Source organism: Ammodytes marinus (assembly GCF_949987685.1).
Source record: "Ammodytes marinus genome assembly, chromosome: 18".
Taxonomy (NCBI): domain Eukaryota; kingdom Metazoa; phylum Chordata; class Actinopteri; order Uranoscopiformes; family Ammodytidae; genus Ammodytes; species Ammodytes marinus.
Genome location: NC_137222.1, coordinates 20,473,642 through 20,492,755, shown reverse-complemented (window position 1 = coordinate 20,492,755; position 19,114 = coordinate 20,473,642). Strand labels below are relative to the sequence as shown.

Here is a 19,114-nt window from a genome sequence, read left to right as displayed (position 1 = left end):
TTCAGTAATCTGGGCACAGTACAGAACATCAATGTTGTGTCACCCAACTTCAAAAAACCTGTACTTTCACATGTGCTGTGTCAGTATCACCTGCCAGATGGTAGCAGCTCAGACTGTGAGCGCGGCAGACGAGAGACATTGTTATTAATTCAGCTTTCGTGTTCAGAGGTCTCTGCTGAAGTCACAATCCTGCTAATGTACTGTTACTATTTTCAACAGCTTGTTTTTCTCCATCATGACATTATGCTTCTGTGCTCCATAACATACATTTAAAAAAACACCTTTGCTAAGTGTCCATCACACGCTGTTTAATGGAAATGTGTCACTGTATGTTAACTTGCATGCGTTGGTAATGAAAGTGCTGTTAGTTTGTTACTGTAAAGATAAGTAAAACCAATTTGATTCATATAGCCAGGTTCCATAAATGTGCTTCATGAAGTTTTACAATGTGTATGGCAAACAGTAAGTCTGGTGTCAGTAAATTATTTTTTAGAAAGTTCAAGCGATCAAAACCACCATTGTTAATCCGTCTGTGTTTGCTGACTTTGATTAACCTGTCAATGGCTTTTGAAGATGTACATATTTTAAATCAGAAAGTCATATACAGTACTGCTTGAAAGTATGTGAACCCCTTGAGCCTTTTGGAATTTTATTGAGTTCAACCATTATTAATTAATTTTTATCAATACCAGTATTTTTTATATGAAATAACAGATGTTTGTTTATCAATTCCACATTTTTCTTTTCCGGAAATCAATTGTTAAAAATAATAAAAATTATTATTTGCCAACTTTTGTATGTGAAACAGTTTGTGAACCCTGAGCTGCATTGCTTAAATCGACCAGCTTAACACAATCAGATGGGCCAAATTGATTGGTGAAAAGGACTAATGCACTGAGAGATCTTCAGGGAAGAAATTGGGCGGCACTAGGTAAAACAGAGATAAAACCAGGTCAGTTTAGGCTCACCAAAGTGAACCCAATCAGACATGCCAAGAGGAAAGGAAATCTCAGAGGATCTCAGGAAGAGAGTTGTGATGTTGCACATTTGTCTGGGGACAGCTATAACTGCTTTGGGTGAAAATATTTTAGATGAGATACCTCACCGGTACCCAGTAGGGATGTTACATCTTTGAAGCTCTCAGAACTGCAGTCTTACGACCTTATAATTCCACATTCATGAAAGCTTGACTTGTTGTTAAACACATTAAAATGTTTCTATGATGTGTACAGCTACTGACGGCTCACCTACTTTTTTAAACAGGTATGTAGGTGAGATCATCTCGGAAGCAGAAGCCGAGATGAGGCAAAATGACGCTTATCTGTTCAGCCTGGATGATAAGGTAAAGTGAAAACATGTTTCAGATTGATGTCAGGTACAAATTGTGTGTGGGTGGGTGTGTGTGTGTGTGTGTGGGGTAGTTACAACCCACACTCTGATTATTCTCTAGCTACTTTAATGTTATGTTCTTCTTGCATGAAGTAATTTCCCATGCAGAATGCTCCTCTAAGCTGTGCACTTAAACTCAAACCAAGAAAATAAGCTTATGATTTATTTTTCACCCCAGCCACAAGATCTATACTGCATCGATGCCCGTTACTATGGAAACATCAGCCGCTTTCTCAATCACATGTGCGAGCCCAACTTGTTTGCCTGTCGAGTGTTCACGAAGCACCAGGACCTTCGTTTCCCACACATTGCCTTCTTTGCCAGTGAAAACATCATGGCTGGAGAGGAGCTTGGGTAAGAAGGGTTTTTTCTCTCACATTAGGTCTTCATTTGTTTATCGTAACATACCATGTTGTGATTCATAATGACTAAATATACTGAAGCTTTGTGTCTTATACTAATATAAAGTACAATATATGATATTTCGGCTTAAATGACTTTGTTGACCTACAATGCTTTTGGGCTGAGATTTATAGTGGCCCAAGCTTGGTAAAGTTTGAGATTGTGTATAAATTGTGATCTTTGGTGTACAATGTCAGCCTGATATCATATAGTCTGGTACAGATTGTGACCCAGATCTTAGTAGGCCATGCAATGAATCTGCAAGAAAAGTTTCAAACGCTGGGATTCAGATAGATCCAGCTTCTGATGAAATCAGAAAGGGTACTCTTTTATAATGATTTACTATCTCATGCTCCCCCTCTCAGATTTAACTACGGCGACCACTTCTGGGAAGTCAAAAGCAAGCAGTTCAGCTGCGAGTGTGGCTCCTCTAAGTGCAAGTACTCGTCGGCAGCCATGGAGTCGCTGCAGGCAGACAGCACACCAGAGAACCAACAGCAGCCCAGCGCGTCACCTGACACCAGCTCTTCCAACGGACCCTCCAGTCCTTCCTAAGACCCTCCTCCTCACACTACACTGCGCCACATGTATACACGACTGACAGAAACACCAAAGGGGGAGTCTGTCTCCATCCTCCTTGAACTTTGATCAGTGAACTTGTTCTGTATCTCCACTTCTGATTTAAAACCATGGACCATCAACCTTCGTGAGAACCCGTAAAAAGCTGTCACACAGAACCAGATGCACAACCAAACCCTGGAATGCTCTTTTATTCCACCTTGTGTAAAATGAACAGCAGGGGGCAGCGACATCTCGCACCGTAAACGTCACAGGGACGATATGAAAACCAATCTTTACATTTCATACAGAACTTTACTGGGAAGGAGAACTGAGCATTTATTCTTTTGTCTTTTTTCAAGATAATTGGTTGATATTGTTAAATGGCTTTTCTTATAGAGTCATGATCAAGGAACTCTGGGGTTAGGGATGAGGGTAACCCCAGCACACAGCTGGGTTTAACATGTTAGACCTTTCGCGGTCGCTTATCAAAAACCATTCCATCAAAATCAGTGGATAAATATTGAATTATGTTGCCACTTCTTTGTGTCACTTCATCTTTGTTGCAGTGTTTGAGCAGACATGTCCAACATTAGCCGATGTAGTTAATTATGAATTGATGACTTAACTGAAAGGCAAAGAATTGGTGCAGAAAGTAGTAAAGTTTTTAATTTGCTACTTGAGTAAAGATAGAAAGATGCTCTACCAATCCTCAGAAATTGGGTATTTCTTAACTAAATGAATTGGATGACGTTTTATTAAGCATGCTTAGTACATCTTAATACATCACATGTTTTGCCACATTTTTGGAAGGATTGATTAAGCTGAAATGGTGTTACAAAAAGACAAAAACCACGAAAATGGTGCTGAAAAAGGTTTTTATTCAATTTTTATTACCGAAGTGAACATAGTTTGTAAGATAATAGAACGTTTTAAGTTCTTTTACGTTTATTTTAACTCCAGTTTTCTAATCGTAGTTACTGTAGTTAGGCTGTTTTTAATTTTGTTTCATGAATTTGCCGACAGAAGCCAACCCGTCTTTTTAAATGTTGTTAGTAAAGCAGTGACTGTTGTGCAAAGTCTTGAAAGGAATAAATGGAAAAAAAGGTTATAAAAATGCACTTCCTAATGTTCTGTTACATATTTCTGGGCCGTGAACCATGCATCTAATTGGTTGTATCTTTTTCAATAAATTTACTACTAATGCATTTATTCTGATATGCTTTAGTTGATGCAGTTTCTCTTGGGGTAAGCCTGATTGCTGCCGTGTAACCTTAACATTTTTGTAGCGGAATTATAATATCACATTGCTTCTTTTCTCCAGCGTTTTCATTTTGCAGACTTTCTTCAGTTCAGGCAGAGATTGCTTATTGCTCCATATCGTGTCAACATCAAACGCATTACTGAAAGATCTTCAAACTAAACCCGCAGTAAGTTTGACCATACACACAAACCTAGCAGCGGCAGGCCTGGAGCCCGGCAATAACATATTAAAGCAGCTGTGGCATCAGAGCTGCAGACAGTTCCCACAATACCTTTGCTTTGATGAATTTTAAGCTTTCAAGCCTCTTGTTTGTACAGTGACTTGGGAGAGCTGCAGAAGAGCCTATTTCAAACTGATGTAAGATACAATTAAACATTCGTGGAAGAAGTAATAACATAATATAATTATTCCCATTACAGGTAAAAACCATGGATTTTTCTTTGGGTTAAAAGCTTGTCTTTTTAGGTATTGCTTCTTCTTGACGCGGGGCTAAGCTGCTCATTAATACCGAGAACAGTTCAGCAGACTGTCAGTAAATTCCCTTTCAAAGAACATTATGAATCAGGAGAAGCTCGCCAAACTTCAGGCACAGGTCCGAATAGGTGGAAAGGGAACCGCCCGCAGGAAGAACAAGAAGGTTGTTCACAAAACAGCAACAGCTGATGACAAAAAACTCCAGAGCTCTGAAGAAACTGGCAGTGAACAACATCGCAGGGATAGAAGAGGTGAATATGATAAAAGATGACGGTACGGTAATCCACTTCAACAACCCCAAAGTGCAGGCGTCCCTCTCCGCCAACACCTTCGCCATCACGGGCCACGCAGAGACCAAGCAGCTGACGGAGATGCTGCCGGGCATCCTGAGTCAGCTCGGAGCAGACGGCCTCACCAGCCTGCGCAAGTTGGCAGAGCAGTTCCCGCGGCAATCAATGGACATGAAAGCAGTCCAGGAGGTCATTGCAGAGGAGGAGGACGACGATGTTCCAGATCTTGTGGAGAACTTTGATGAAGCCTCAAAGGATGAAGCAAACTCTTAACAGACTCGCAAATGTGCAAATTCCTCTTGTGAGTAAAATGGTTGTTAAGGGTGCACTGCATCAACTCCAGCAATGTGAACCACTTCGGTTTAGCCTGCCACCACAACAGCAACAGCTAACACCATGCAGATAAAGTAGGTTTTGATTTCAGTAGGCTGTGGTGTATCGTGGACAAAGCCGAGACACAGGGGTCCTTACGCCTCCCCTAGCACCCAAGGGACTCAAATTACTTAAGAAATAAGCTTTCTACATGGTTATTTGTGGCTAGTATTTCAGAGATTGTTTATTACATTACAGTTAAAGTGAATGAGGAGTTCACTTTACATTATAGTGGTCATTTATGAATTTAATAAAAAAATTTGGGCTAAAGTTAGTAGTAGAGACCCTACTCGTCCCTCCGTTGACCGCAGTCCGGTCTATACTCACACTGGTGTTTTCACCTGTTTACCTGATCAAACCTTGTTTGGGGAGGCAGAGGACGTGTTTTCAAATGTGCTTGACTGACATCTCCATCCCTCTCACTGTCTAAACAGCAGGTTAAAAACACCTGTAACTTCTTTCACACAAACAGGGTTCTGGCTCTGGTTCTGGAGTCTCAGAACCTTGGTGCTTTCTGGCAAACCAGCCCATGTACAAAGTTTCACCCCCCAATGTCATGCTCTTGCTCTTTCTTGTGCTGTTCTCTAACTTCTCCTGGAAGTCAGTTGATGCACCAAGCATTTAGTGTCCTCGACGAACAACTGCAAGGTTTTCTTTTCTGCTTCCTTGGAAATTGTGGCTGCCTTCGTTTCTTTCGTTCTACTTCTTCATGTCTTCACAGCTTAAGACACGTCCGTTGAAATGTCACTGTTCTCAAAGAAAATGTTTTGGTTCCAGCTGAGAACCAACTTTTCAGTTCCCAACCAATTTATTGTAGGTCGAAGCACGCTGCCCGGTTCACAATTAAGTTTGAGAAACGGCATTGAGCATTGAAATCCCTATGTGTTTGCAGACACTTGAACATGTTATGTGAATACATCAATAATAAAATCATTCAAAGTTGTAGATAAAACTGGAGATAATTTGAATTCAAGAATAGAAGTCTACAGCCATACTAGTAACTCAGCTTAAAGAGAACAATCAACATCTTAACATGCTGCAAGTAGTGTTCACCATCTTAGTAACCTATAGCATGTCAGCATGCAAACTTTTGTTCCGTAGCAAGCAAAATACTGTGGATTTGGATTTAAAATGTCCCCCTGTAGCACCAGTGTGAAAAAAAGGGAACAGCAGGAAGTGATTGTCTGCATCCTTTTAGGTTCCATAAACTGACCGTTGATTGCTCCCTTCCTGGTTACCTTCCTGGATGGCGAAAAAACGAAGTTGATGATTGAATCAGAGAAACCTCTCCTAGAGCGACGAAGACGATTTGTCTGATAAGAAGGCTCTTAACTAGCAGGACAGGAAGCAGCCTTTCCGCATTCCAAGGTGGGAGAAACATTGTTTAGTTTTTGTCTTTGATGTGTGCCCCTGCATTAGGGGAGCATCCTGCAGGCAGCACTCAGACGAGAACTGTGTGAAGGACAAAGAAGTTCCACTGTTCAGCTGGATGTATCTCAGTGACCCTGGAGAGCAGTTATGAAGAGACGCGTTCCCCCCAACTCAAGATGGGCAGAGAGACGATCAACTGTGGTCTATGGTACGTTTGTTCTGCTTCTTACCAACTTAGCTTGCATCTGTTTTAATAGTCATGAGGGTGGTACATTCTGAGTAGAGACCCCATGTCTCAGTGGTGTCCTAATTCAGTGGTCCCCAAACTGATGGTCGCCTCAAGTGATCAAAAGACAATTCTCTCGGGTGATTAAGAAAATCTGAAATAATGTATTTCTACAATACAAAATGATGTGTCCAACACATCAGTCGGGCTGTATCTGGACTAAGCAAGGCATACATCTGCAAGACTAGTGGGAATGACTCTTGATTATCAAGAGGGATCATTGAAAACTTAAAGGGCTTCAACAGTCTAAGATAATACCCTATTCTTTGGGGGCCTACAAGAAGGGGTTGCCTTGTCTTATCTGAAGAGGCTGACCGGGCCCCATTTGGGATAGGCTACATGTTGGTGCCAGTCCCCAGACCTGTGCACTGTTCTTTATTTGATCACACATAACATGGCTCAATTATATTCAGCAAGCCATTACCAGGAGCCAGCACCCACAACCCACTTAAATGAATAACACACCTGTGCTTTTCCTCCTGTGACCTGTACAATGGACTAAGTGACCACAGTGGACAGGCCCTGCATGGACTATTGGCCTATATAAGTTGACCAATTGCAGGATATGAATCTGTTCCAAATACTCATATTTTAAAGGTTCAGCAAGCGGAATGGTCAGTTTAGCTAACTTCCTGTCATTGACTGCAGTTAGCAGTCCCCTCGTCCCCAGGTCACCACATTAATGCACTGCGGTCTTCAAGCAGTGAGTTACCTAGCATAATCTCAGATCCACAAGTGTGATAAAACATGATAAAAACCATCAAAACAGACATTGGGTTAAAACTTATTCACCAATCTGTCGCTCTGCACGTGCACTGGCAGTGAGACGGGTGCCGGTTTGTAGTGTTCTCTCTTCTGATTGGTTAACAGTAGTGGGATCCCCAAAAAGAGAGATCGGCTTTATGAAACACGCACAATATAAGTGATCACTGTATGAATGAAGGGCGATTTAACACTTATGTTAACATAAATAAATCACTCTAAACCACTATACTTTGCTTTAAATTGAACGTGCTGCTAAACAGTAAGGCAGTGGTTCGCAATTATTTTCTGTCATGCCCCCCCTTAGGGGACAGAAATTTTTCCGCGCCCCCCCCTAAATTGAAATACTGTTGAGAACCTGCTATATTTATTTATCTATCTGTACAAAACCACTGTATGTATTTCTGGCATGAGCATTCTGCATACAATCACCTTATTATCAAATTAGATGTTAGATTATAAAATTAGCTGAGTTGGGGCGCCCTTAGCTCAGTTGGTAGGGCGTCCCCCCCATGGGCCTCGGCCAGCAGTGATTCCAGCCTGTGGTCGTTCTCTACCCCATTTCAACTGTCTCTACACCAGGGCTATTCAATTTTTTTGGGGGGGTCGGTAGTCAAGGCGGGGGCCAGTAAATATTTCTTCGCGGGCCGCCTATTGAATATTGCTCTACACTGTCAATAAAGCATAAAAATGCCAAAAAAATACTTAAAAAAAATAAAATAAAAAAAATTATAATTAGCTGAGATAACTTCTGGAGCAATTTAAAAAAAAATCGAAGTTCAGTTTATTAGCTCAATTTGTAACAATTAAACAAAACTGCTCAATCTGTGTGAATCTCAGGACAGATAAACAAGAGCAAATGATTAACTGAGGTTTGCATTTAATTCAAAACATTTTTAAACTGTAAACAGTTAAGGTGGTGTTTTTTTTTATTATTATAGGCCAATATGCCTTCTGTGATGCGATAACCTATAATTCATTAATGTTAGGCTACTTATTATTAGTCTACTTGCTTGATTTCTTTTTAAATAGCATACAGAGACACTTGGAGACACATGTGGACATTTATTTACTGCAAATCGCGGGCTTTCGCGCGGTTATGACCTTACACAAGCACACATCTACACAGTAGCACAAAACATTTTTTTTGGTCAGTTGAAAATTTTTTGAGAAGCACTGCAGTAAGGTAACCTTGCTAATTCAGTGGAAGTTGTGTAGGCTATTTTGTCATATTTTGACATAGGCTAGGCAATGAGGATTGGCTTGAGAAGTGGGGGGTATTCAATAACTTGGCTACGTTATACTAGTTTAGAAACGTTGTGACTGACTTAAATAAAATCACAAATGGCATGATTGTCTAGATAAACTTTAGTGTTCATTGCTGTCACTCACAAGCGCTTCGTTCGGCCACGCTGGGCTCCTGGAGGATGCTCACCTTGGGGGCAGAGTACGAGGATACCTGGGCTCCGTCACCTGAGAAGAGTGTCGGTCCCGGTCGACAGGTGGACAATGAAGAGCCAGGGCCAGACACCTGCACTGGAGACCCGCACGAGCCGCCCTGGAGATCCTCCGAGGCCGTGCAAGAGTATGACGCAGTTTTACGTCTGGACGGGCTGAGCAGGGCGGGAAGGAGAGATGGTGTGCGTCAGTTTGTCGTAAGGCACGAGCTCCTCAACAGCACGCCATGGACCCGCAGGTGAGACACGACATGTTTTAAAATGTAGACAAAGAAAGTAGGCTTCTTATTAATAAGTTAAACTCCTGCTTTTAAATACTGCATTTTAGGTGGAAAACAAACAACAACTCGTAGCATAGGCCTACTGAAGTTGCCTACAGATAAGACTCATAGAGCCTACATTTTTTTATAGGACTAAGCTAGGCCTACAGGTAGCTAGCATTGCATGACTCCATAGGCTTATTTGATGAATTTAAGACTTCATTTTGGAAAATTAGCACAAATTTAAACAATGAAGGTATGTCTATCAAACTATGCCTATATTTTGAAACATTAACCCTTATGGGTCCATTTTACGGACATTTCATTTTTCTTTTTCTTTATTAATTTTGGCTGTGTTCATGCATATGGCATGACATCTGGTAAGATAGTGTATTTTTATATGATAATGTTATTTTCCAGCTCAGCTCCTACAGTAGGGCTAATTCCACTTTTATACTCAAAAGCATCTATAGAGGATGCATTGTGTATTACCTTACCTCTTACTGCCCATCTTGGACGCCATCTTGAAAATTACCCCTTTCTAGTGGTCAAATTTTGGTAAACTTTTAGTATGTTATACTACAAAAAACAACCTAGAAACCTTTTGTTAGAATTTTTTGTGTGTGGTCAGGTGTTTTTTTTCATATATGCAGCCGCACTGTTCACTTGTGGATAATAAAAAAAAGAGTGGAAAATGCACATGGACTGCAGGTGAGGTTATTTTCCTAACACAAACATTACATTTATGATTAGTACTGATGTTGGTTTAAAAATCAAGCCTAAAAAAGTTGAAAAAATATCGACGTATAATATTTTTCATAGCTACCTTTTTGAAAAGTCCATTTTACATACCTTATCGGTATGAGTGTCAGTTTATTACACTGTACAACAAATAATCATGCCTAAATATCTGTGTTGCTACTCAGCATTGACATATCCCATGCCTAATAATTCAACAAAAAAAAATGTGTTTGCATGTAGTATATTGAAAATAATAATTTTTTCAGTTTTTTTTCATCTAAAATACGATGGCATCATGACCAAAACTTGGCAATTAAAGGGTTAACATCTTTTAAAATTAATGAATATTTTATATTAATAATTAGGTCAGATGTGGGGGAAAATAATTGGCAAAAAAAAAGTAGAAACAATTTAATGTAGCCTATTATATTTTTTATAGCTACCTCAATGACATGTCCATTTTACGGTACAAGTTTGCCTAATATTATAACAGGCCCTAAGGTTAAGGAACTCTTCAAGACAGGCCCCGAGAAAAGTTAATAAAGGGGGACCAACCTGAGGGCCCTTCATGTCAAGTAGGTGTAGGCCTAATCAAAAGAAAAGTCGTTCAGAAACTTAAGTTATTGTGCTTTTAGGCTATTGTTCTTAGCATAGGCTACTCCCAACACATTTCCAAATAAAAACCAAAGCAAACTCAAAGCTATGGGTTTCTTAAGTCTCTCAAATTAGAATTGTTCTAGTAAATAGCTTCATAGTGGGGTTTTTAAAGGTTAATTTATTCACACATCATCATATCATTAAGAAACAATGGAATGGGGGGCGCCTTTAGCTCAGTTGGTAAGGCGTCCCCCTCCCGGGCCGGGCCCAGCAGCGGACCCGGGTTCGATTCCCACCCGCGGTCGGTCGTTCTCTGCATGTCGCTCCCCTCTCTGCCCCATTTCACCTCTGTCCCTCTGCACTGTCAATCAAGCGTAAAAATGCCAAAAAAATATCTTAAAAAAAAATAAAAATAAAATAAACAATGGAATGGTAGGCCTACACTTTAAGTGTAATGCGGAAATTGGAACCCCAACAAACCAGCTTTTCGCCATTGTTTGATGTTATTTAACAATATTATTTATTTAGCCTATAGTTTCTCCAGCCATTAAGCAAAAAGCCAAATGAATAATACTGGGGCCCTTTTGCCTTACCTTTGCAGTACATAAGCTCCACCACTAGATGGCTCATAAGCCCTACGTAGCGCATGTGTGTCAGTGATTTGGCTGCAGATACTGTTCAGGGAGAGCTAAATTAAGATAAGATATTAATAATAAGCAAAATAACAAAGGCTGGTTCAATTTATAATTGGCCCTTTGAATATAAGTTAAAAGCTAGTCAAGTATGGAGTTCAGCAGATTTATTAGATTGCACATAGGCCAAAACACCTTAAATAAAGGTAAAAAAAAAAAGTCTGACAGTATAAAGCAGGGGTCTCCAAACTTTTTTCACTGAGGGCCACATACAGAAAAATCTACGAAGGGCCGGGCCACTTTGCAAAAATAACACATTTATCAGGACATGTAGCTGCTCTGATGTTTAGTTTCATAGTGTCTTCGTAAATTGTAATCCTTCTTCACGGCAACACTTTCCTTGCACATTAAACAGACACATTTCCCCTCTTGTTTATATGCCAATTATACACCCAGTGTTTTCTGCCTTTGCGTCCAATGTCCAGCAGGGTGAAAATAGTATCCAGCCGAGGTCCCGACCCTCCTAGGAGGGTCCGGGGGTATGCCCCCCCGGGAGATTTTTTAAAGTTTTCAAAGCGAAATGCATGAATCTGGTGCACTTTGAGAGGGAAATTAAGAGGCTAAATCTGAAGAATTTTGTATGAAAAAAAAATGGAGACACTGTGTCAGATGGATTAGAAGCTATTGGAGAAGGACGCATAGATTTTCCATAATAATATTAATTTAAAATAAAATATTATGCAGGGTCCTCTGGGATGGGCTTGTTGCTCATTTTCTTTTATGGGACATATTTCTCTGTAATATAATGAGTGCATTTAAATTATTTAAAAATTAAAAGTGCCATATTACATTATATTTTTAAAATGTGCCACGGGCCAATCAATCAGTGTTTGACACCCCTGCACTAGTGGGTTAACTAAGAAATACAAAAAAAAATAAAAAAAATAAAAAATTCAAAGGGCCATATTACATTATATTTTAAAAATCGGCCGCAGGCCAATAAAAAGCGGGCCGCATTTGGCCCGCGGGCCGTAGTTTGGGGACCCCTGGTATAAAGGTTAGTGTCAGATTTTGTCCTGTAGGCCTGTGTGATAGTTAGCCTGGTCCAACCAGACCATCGTACTTCATTTCATTTGTACAGAAGGTCTGGAAGTGCTGTAATTGGAAAACGTTCACTCACTTGGAGGCGGGTGGCTGTTGAAGTTTAAAACTATTGGATCTGCCCAGTGCCACTCTGGATTAGCCAACCAATCGCATAATGTTTGGTCGTCACGTGTGTCATGAGCCGGCTTCTGGCGGTGCGTTCCAGTTGGACAGGGAACTCGGAAATTTCCGACTTCATTACATATTGTGGTCTATGGATCTACCGGTACCTGGCAACGGTAATTTGCCTAATGTTTAGTTATTTGGACGAGAAAGTCCATACTTTCGCGAGCAGATGCACTGGAACACAGACAGGTCGGAGCTCGGAACTACCAAGTCGAAAATCTCCTTCTTCCGAGTATAAATGAACGCAGAATTCAACTGAAACTGGAGCGCGACTTTGACGTCATCGTTCTCAGCCACTCGCTCTGTTCGCTGATTGGACACACAGAAATCTGTTCGAGCAGGATCCCACTAATACGCCCCATCACCAGACTGACTACTGAAGGGAAAAGGAAATTTGGCCGGATGTACAGTAGGTAGGCGGGCGGAGCCAGGCTATGTGATAGTCACATGCTTGAATAAATAAATGGTATAAAACGGGGTTAGACCTATAAAAGGCAACAACTTCTGTTTCACCTTTCTGCAGGTCAAGCTCATGGAGGAGAGTAGCTTACTGTCTACTGTCCTACCTGCTCTTTCTGAAAAGTTATTAAGAGAACTTCTATTGTGAATTTGCACTATCTAAGTAGAATTGACATGACGTGTAATATGTTTGTGTCCACACACTAAGGTGGAGTCCGCAGATCTGGAGAACCCTTTTTTACAAATCACTTTTTGTCAAAATCAGTGAATACCCTTACAATCCTAAACCTGTCTGTAGTGTGTGCGCTGATTTTTTTGTATGTTAATAAACAGCTTATAGGTTATGTAAACAAAGGGGGCCCACTGTAGCTAGCAACATGACCGTTTACAGTGCCTAGACTGTGTATTAACACTGGATTCATTTTCAGGGAACACAGGCATTCTCCAGAATCGCTGACTCCACCTTTAATATGTAATGTATGTTGATGACCAAATGACAACAGCTCAATGCAGCAACTTGTAATAAAAGATGGTGACTCACAAGTAGATGAAGCTCAAGTTATCATCTGTAGTGTCTTCATATTGTGACTGTTGGAAATAAAGACAAGAAAGGGAAACTGTTGAGTGAAACACAAACACAAGCCTTGACATCTATGTTATCAACTCAAAAGTTTTTATGTTGCATTTTGATTTATTTTCTGTATCTAATTTGAAAACTTTAGACATCTCCAGTGAACACCACACACAAAACATTCCCAATGTTAATAACGTTCTCCTCAGCAGGCTATTACCTGAATTGATAGTGGGTTCAGTATCCCTGTAGCCATACACATGGCTTGTTTATTTCCTTACTGTGATACATTTCTAACCACTGGCCTGTACAGCAATACAATGCACACAGTGTTATTGTACAATACCCAAACTTGAGATTGATAAGCAAGTAACAAATTAAGCTTGCAAGAAGTGAGCTTAAACATTTTTAACATGTTTCAGAGGTCCACTTTAGAATATGATGCATTACCCTTGGTGGGGAAGGACATGGCACTAAATTGCAGCACAGATGCTTGAGAACACTTCTTAAAGTGTAACTGCACCCTTTTACTTGTTTTTTGAGATAGAAGCTGAATTAAATCACTATGTTGGTAAGGAACACATATATGCTGGTGTTAATACTGAAAACAATTGCAATATGTTAAATATCGGCAATTCAAGAAATGTTTTGTATTGTAAATCATGTTAGAACTTTACTAAGATTTGAAAAAAACTTTTTCCTTCGGATTCGAAAAATGACGTACATGGGACTTTTTTGACCCCATGTACGTCATCACGTCGCCGCAAAGCCAGGCACGCTCTTCATAGGTCCATGGCTGGTCCATAAGCGTCTACTGTTATACTGTCCCTCCAAGGATGTTATTTCGGGGGTTAACACCCTTCACTTCTACCGACAGTGTGTCTGCAATATCTCGCTTGCGCGAACACACACACAGACACACACAGACCCGGACTCGTTCATTGTTTCACTTTATTGACACACGCTACCGCTCGCTCTCCTCGCTCACACACACACACACACACACACACACACACTGCCGCTCGTTCACTTGCGCTACTCGGTCTCCTAACACTACGATAGAAACACCCGCCAACAATTTAGAATAAGAAAAGTCCTCCACCTCAGACGACCTATCTGTGTGGCATAGGCTATATGAGCTCACTGTGTAGCGATAGTGCCGTTAGACTTTGTGTCACTCGATATTTCAATGAAGTCATGTCATTCTGATCTTCCTGAGTGACAGCTACTAGCAGCTAGCCCGCTCCTTCACAGACACCGCGCCCCCCTCCCTCCCGAAAGTCGGCCGGCTGATGTCGGAATGTTTAAAAACAATGGTTCTCAAACGGAATTCAGAATCCATGGTCTGAAAGCATTTTTCAAAATCGTGCAGTAGCTCAAACAGGGGGTGCAGTTACCCTTTAATATCCCTGAGGTACAACTGACCCCAAACATGAGAAATTTCACCATGTAGGTTAACTTTGTTGGTTAACTTTGTAGATGCATTTGCCTGTGAAGGACTTTTGGCATGGTCCGTAAAACACAGAGCCCAACACATTTTCTCCATTGGTCTAATAGCAATGCTTTAACATAATTTCCATATTTTGTCATATTCATCATGTGTCCAGTTCTAGTGGCATGTTGCCACTTCAACAGTTTTCTACATACTGTATTTTGTTTTTGCATCTATTATTTTGACTTATACACACACAGAACGATATGGTTGCAATCACTCAGAGACCATTTATATATAAGTGGACTGTGACGGACTGCAACCAATGAAAAAGTAAAGCAAATTTCATTTAAACACAAGGGCTAAAAAGGACTTTATGAAATACAATGTGAAGACTAATAGTTTTGATACACACAGTTTTCACTTAATCAAAAACAAGTATTTGATTGGATGGATGGATGGATGGATGGATGGATGGATGGATGGATGGATGGATACATGGATAGATAGATAGATAAGATAAGATAGATAGATATATAGATAGATAGATAGATATATAGATAGATATATCTTTATTTTACCTTTAAAGGTAAATTTTCCTGTTGCAGAGATAATAAACATAAATGACAACACACATAGGCTACCCAAAGAGCCATCAATTGAAGTATGCAAAACTTTATTTCCTCATTTACTGAGAACTAGGATAAACGTTGTAGGATTTTGAACACACTCAGGAAGTTACAGTGCATACGGAGAGTATTCACAGCGCTTTACTTTTTCCACATTTCGTTATGTTACAGCCTGGACTAACGCTGGATTAAATAAATAATTTCAAAATTCTACACATAATATCCCATAATGACAATTTAAAAGTTTGTTTGAGATTTTTGCAAATTTATTAAAAATAAAAAAACAAAAATATAATATGTACTTAAGTATTCACAGCCTTTGCTCAATACTTTGTTGTGGCACCTTTGGCAGCAATTACAGCCTCAAGTCTTTGGGAATAAGAAGCCACAAGCTTGGTACACCTATCTTTGGCCAGTTTCGCCCATTCCTCTTTACAGAACCTCTAGAGCTCCATCAGGTTGGATGGAGAGCGTCGGTGCACAGCCATTTTCAGATCCCTCCATAGAAGTTCAATGGGATTCAGGTCTGGGCTCTGGCACTCCTTCGAGATCTTGGCTGTGTGCTTAGGGTAGTTGTCCTATTGAAAGATGAACCGTCGCCCCAGTCTGAGGTCAAGAGCGCTCTGGAGCAGGTTTTTCTGTATGTCTGTTTACATCACTGCATTCATCTTTCCTTCAAGAGCGGTGCCTGGTTTCCTCCAAACATAACGCTTGGCACTCATGCCAAAGAGTTTGATCTTTGTCTCATCAGACCAGAACATTTTGTTTCTCATGGTCTGAGAGTCTTTCAGGTGGCTTTTGGTAAACTCCAGGCGGGCTGAGGCTTCCGTCTTGCCACTCTACCAAAAAGGCCTGTTCGGTCGTCCTTCTGGAAGGTTCTGCTCTCCGCAGACGAGCCCTGGAGCTATGTCAGAGTGACCATCGGGTTATGGCCACCTCCCTAATTAAAGCTCTTCTCCCCCGATCACTCGGTTTAGAAGGACGGCCAGCTCTAGGAAGAGTCCTGGTGGTTCCAAACGTCTTCCATTTACGGATGATGGAGGCCACTATGCTCATTGGGACCTTTAAAGCAGCAGACATTTCTCTGTACCCACCCCCAGATCTGTGCCTCGAGACAATCCTGTCTCGCAGATCTACAGACAATTCCTTCAACTGCATGCTTATTTAGTGGGCTAACATACACTGTTAACTGTGGTTCCTTATATAGACAGGTGTGTGGCTTTCCAAATCATGTCCAAACAACTGAATTTACCACAGGTGGACTCCAGTTAAGCTATAGAAACATCTCAAGGATGATCAGTGCAAACAGAATGGACCTGGCGAGATTTTGTGCTTGATCGCAAAGGCTGTGATGTGATTTTCTTCGTTTTTATTTTGAATACATTTGCAAAAATCTCAAACTAACTTTTTTAAAGTTGTCATTATGGGGTATTATGGGTAAAATTTTGAGAAAAAAAAGTAATCCAGCGTTAGTCCAGGCTGTAACATAACGAAATGTGGAAAAAGTGAAGCGCTGTGGATACTTTCCGTATGCACTATGACTTGCTAGATCTTCTGATATTTTTAAGTGTTAAATGTTGTAGGTGCTATATAGCTTAGATTATTCTTTTGTACAGACAAATAGGGTTTCCCTTGTTGATGCCTAAAGAAAGATGTATTACCAGTCATGTTTTTGACCCCTCAGGCCTTTTCTAAACTTCATTAGTTTGTAGGGTCTCTTTATAAGCAGGCAACAGACGGCGAGTGCGTCTGCACGCTCCGTTCACCGATAGGCCCATCATGGTCACATGCGCTCTTCCTTATTCCACTGAGGACTCGCTTTATAGCCTTCAGCCCCCGTACAGCGAGCGATCAAATACAATTCACTCTCGTGCGTTGGATTGGCTTGTCTTATTGTTGCTTTCAGCTGGAAAAAAAGAGCACTGGTGGATTTTTGTGTCGCTCCTGTCTATTTTGACGTTGCAACTGGTGTTTCGACGCTGTCAGGATTTTGGACAAAAAACAGTGATTTGGTTTTTTTATTTCAGCTTGATTCTTCCACCCGGCTGTTAGGGATGCAACAGCCTCCGCGAAGTGGATCATTTCCTATATAAAGTGCTCCATTGCTTTAAACTTTTACGCTTCAAATTCGTCTGAAGATGAATGAATGGAAAGGATCAAGATTACGTGGTTTTCAATGATGGCCACCTTATTTTTATTTTATTTTTCCAAACCGCGGCGCTTTTTCCTGACGCTCTAAACACTATAAAACTGTGCTTTTGGATGAAGTGTGTTTTGTTGTGATGCGTCTCCCCTCCATTTTCACTGACACTACTTTGGATTTCCCCTTTTGGATCTGTGCGTTTCCAGAATGGCTCGCTTCGCAGATGATCTACCCACCCGCTATGGAGGAGGCGGCGGAGGGAGAGGTGGACCGGGCGCTGGCAGAGGGGGCGCCCGCGGCGGGGGTGTTGGCGGCGCTCCGGGTGGCCAGCGGGTGTACAAGCAGTCCATGGCCCAGAGAGCCCGGACTATGGCCATATACAACCCCAATCCCGTCAAACAGAACTGCCTCACCGTTAACCGCTCCCTCTTCATCTTCCGCGAGGACAATCTCATCAGGAAGTACGCCAAGCGAATAACAGAGTGGCCATATCCTTCCATGCATAGACACACACAGCAGGTGCATGTGTAGCCTTTTAACCTGTCCCTTGTCTGTCTGTCCTCTCTTTGCAACACACACTGATAGTGGAAGCAGAAAAAAACACATAACGGGTTCAGGTTCTGATCAGGGATTTTATTGTAGCACGGCCAGTTATTTTCACTTAGAGAAGCTACCACCACAGTAACTCTCGTTTTCACTCTCCGCAACTCTGTATGCACCTGTCGCTTCGCTACATCGGCTATCTCTCTCCAACATGACACAAAGATGTTTTCTCAGGCGTGCAGTGAAAAGACTTCGCATCCGCGTATTGTGTTGCCCTTTCCTAAACCCTTCTCGTTTTAGAGCCTCTGGTCGTCCACATCGACCGATAAGTTATGTTGTCAAAATGTCAGCTGTTTACTGTCCACCGGGCATGGAGAGCAAACCCACGTCTTAATAGCGATCGTTATTGATTGACGGAAGCACAAGTCGATAAACAGCTGCGTGCGTAAAAGGGTAATGCTATGTCAGTGATGTGTCTGTTTGCGCTGGCTGAAATCCACTCTCCCTGTTCCACAGTCATGTCATTCACGTAACAAAAAAGAGCAGTTTATTTTGGTGAAGAAAGGGAGAGAGTCCGGTGTTTGTAGTCAGCACCGCCTCGTTGTCTCAGTTAGGAGCCCTCTCCATGGTGCTGAAGTCGCCCACGCTCACCGCGCGCCCCACGCCGCTCTCTTCAGAAAAAAATAGAGAAAAAAAGCCCACTACAATTGAGTCGAGTCATGGTCACCCTCCGTGTATCAGTATTTTTTCTCTTTAAACCCATATAAGATTCTGTCTGTTAGCGCGTTTCTGAGACGTTTTCACTTATTAAAAGATGGAAAGGTGTCAAGATTTTGAATTAAGGTAAAATCCACTTAACACGTTTTGACTTTAGCTTTTTTTCTGAAAACAAGTAATATATTGCTTTGCTTTATGCTATAAGCATTAATTTATATTTGTGTGACTCAATGTAGCCTCGATAAAATAGACGGGTGGATTATCTTCTAAAACATTAACTAACAATACATTTAAGCAATTAAATTTCAAAGGCTTTAATAACATCCATGCAGTTTAAGCTAGTGATAGAGATTGATTAAAAGTGAAATAAGTTATAATAATAGAGAAACAAGATTAAATTACTTATTTAAATAAATATCTTTGTGCAGTGAAATGGCTATAAGGCTGGACAAACACAAGAAGACAGCTGGTTCTGCTCTGTGGGTGACAGTGAGAG

General features: G+C 41.0%; 2 protein-coding genes and 1 pseudogene across 4 annotated transcripts in view; all 3 read left to right on the top strand.

The window, feature by feature from the left end:
• The window catches only part of ehmt1b (euchromatic histone-lysine N-methyltransferase 1b), a 34,368-nt gene extending 30,875 nt beyond the window's left edge, over window positions 1-3,493 (top strand). For both annotated transcript variants that reach the window (XM_080047210.1, XM_080047211.1), the window contains exons 24-26: window positions 1,264-1,342; window positions 1,568-1,743; window positions 2,157-3,493. In XM_080047210.1, the coding sequence (XP_079903336.1) occupies window positions 1,264-1,342; window positions 1,568-1,743; window positions 2,157-2,346 (445 nt within the window). In that variant the 3' untranslated portion in view covers window positions 2,347-3,493. The remainder of the gene's footprint in view (window positions 1-1,263; window positions 1,343-1,567; window positions 1,744-2,156) is intronic.
• Window positions 3,494-4,101: 608 nt separating this feature from the next.
• On the top strand, window positions 4,102-4,650 carry LOC307265081 (transcription factor BTF3 homolog 4-like; annotated as a pseudogene). The gene has a single exon. The product of its transcript is annotated as a transcription factor BTF3 homolog 4-like (transcript).
• Window positions 4,651-17,565: 12,915 nt separating this feature from the next.
• Window positions 17,566-19,114, top strand: part of cacna1bb (calcium channel, voltage-dependent, N type, alpha 1B subunit, b) — a gene marked incomplete at both ends in the record, with an annotated part of 171,179 nt that continues 169,630 nt past the window's right edge. Inside the window, one exon of the mRNA XM_080046197.1 lies at window positions 17,566-17,877. Within this exon, the coding sequence (XP_079902323.1) occupies window positions 17,566-17,877 (312 nt within the window). The remainder of the gene's footprint in view (window positions 17,878-19,114) is intronic.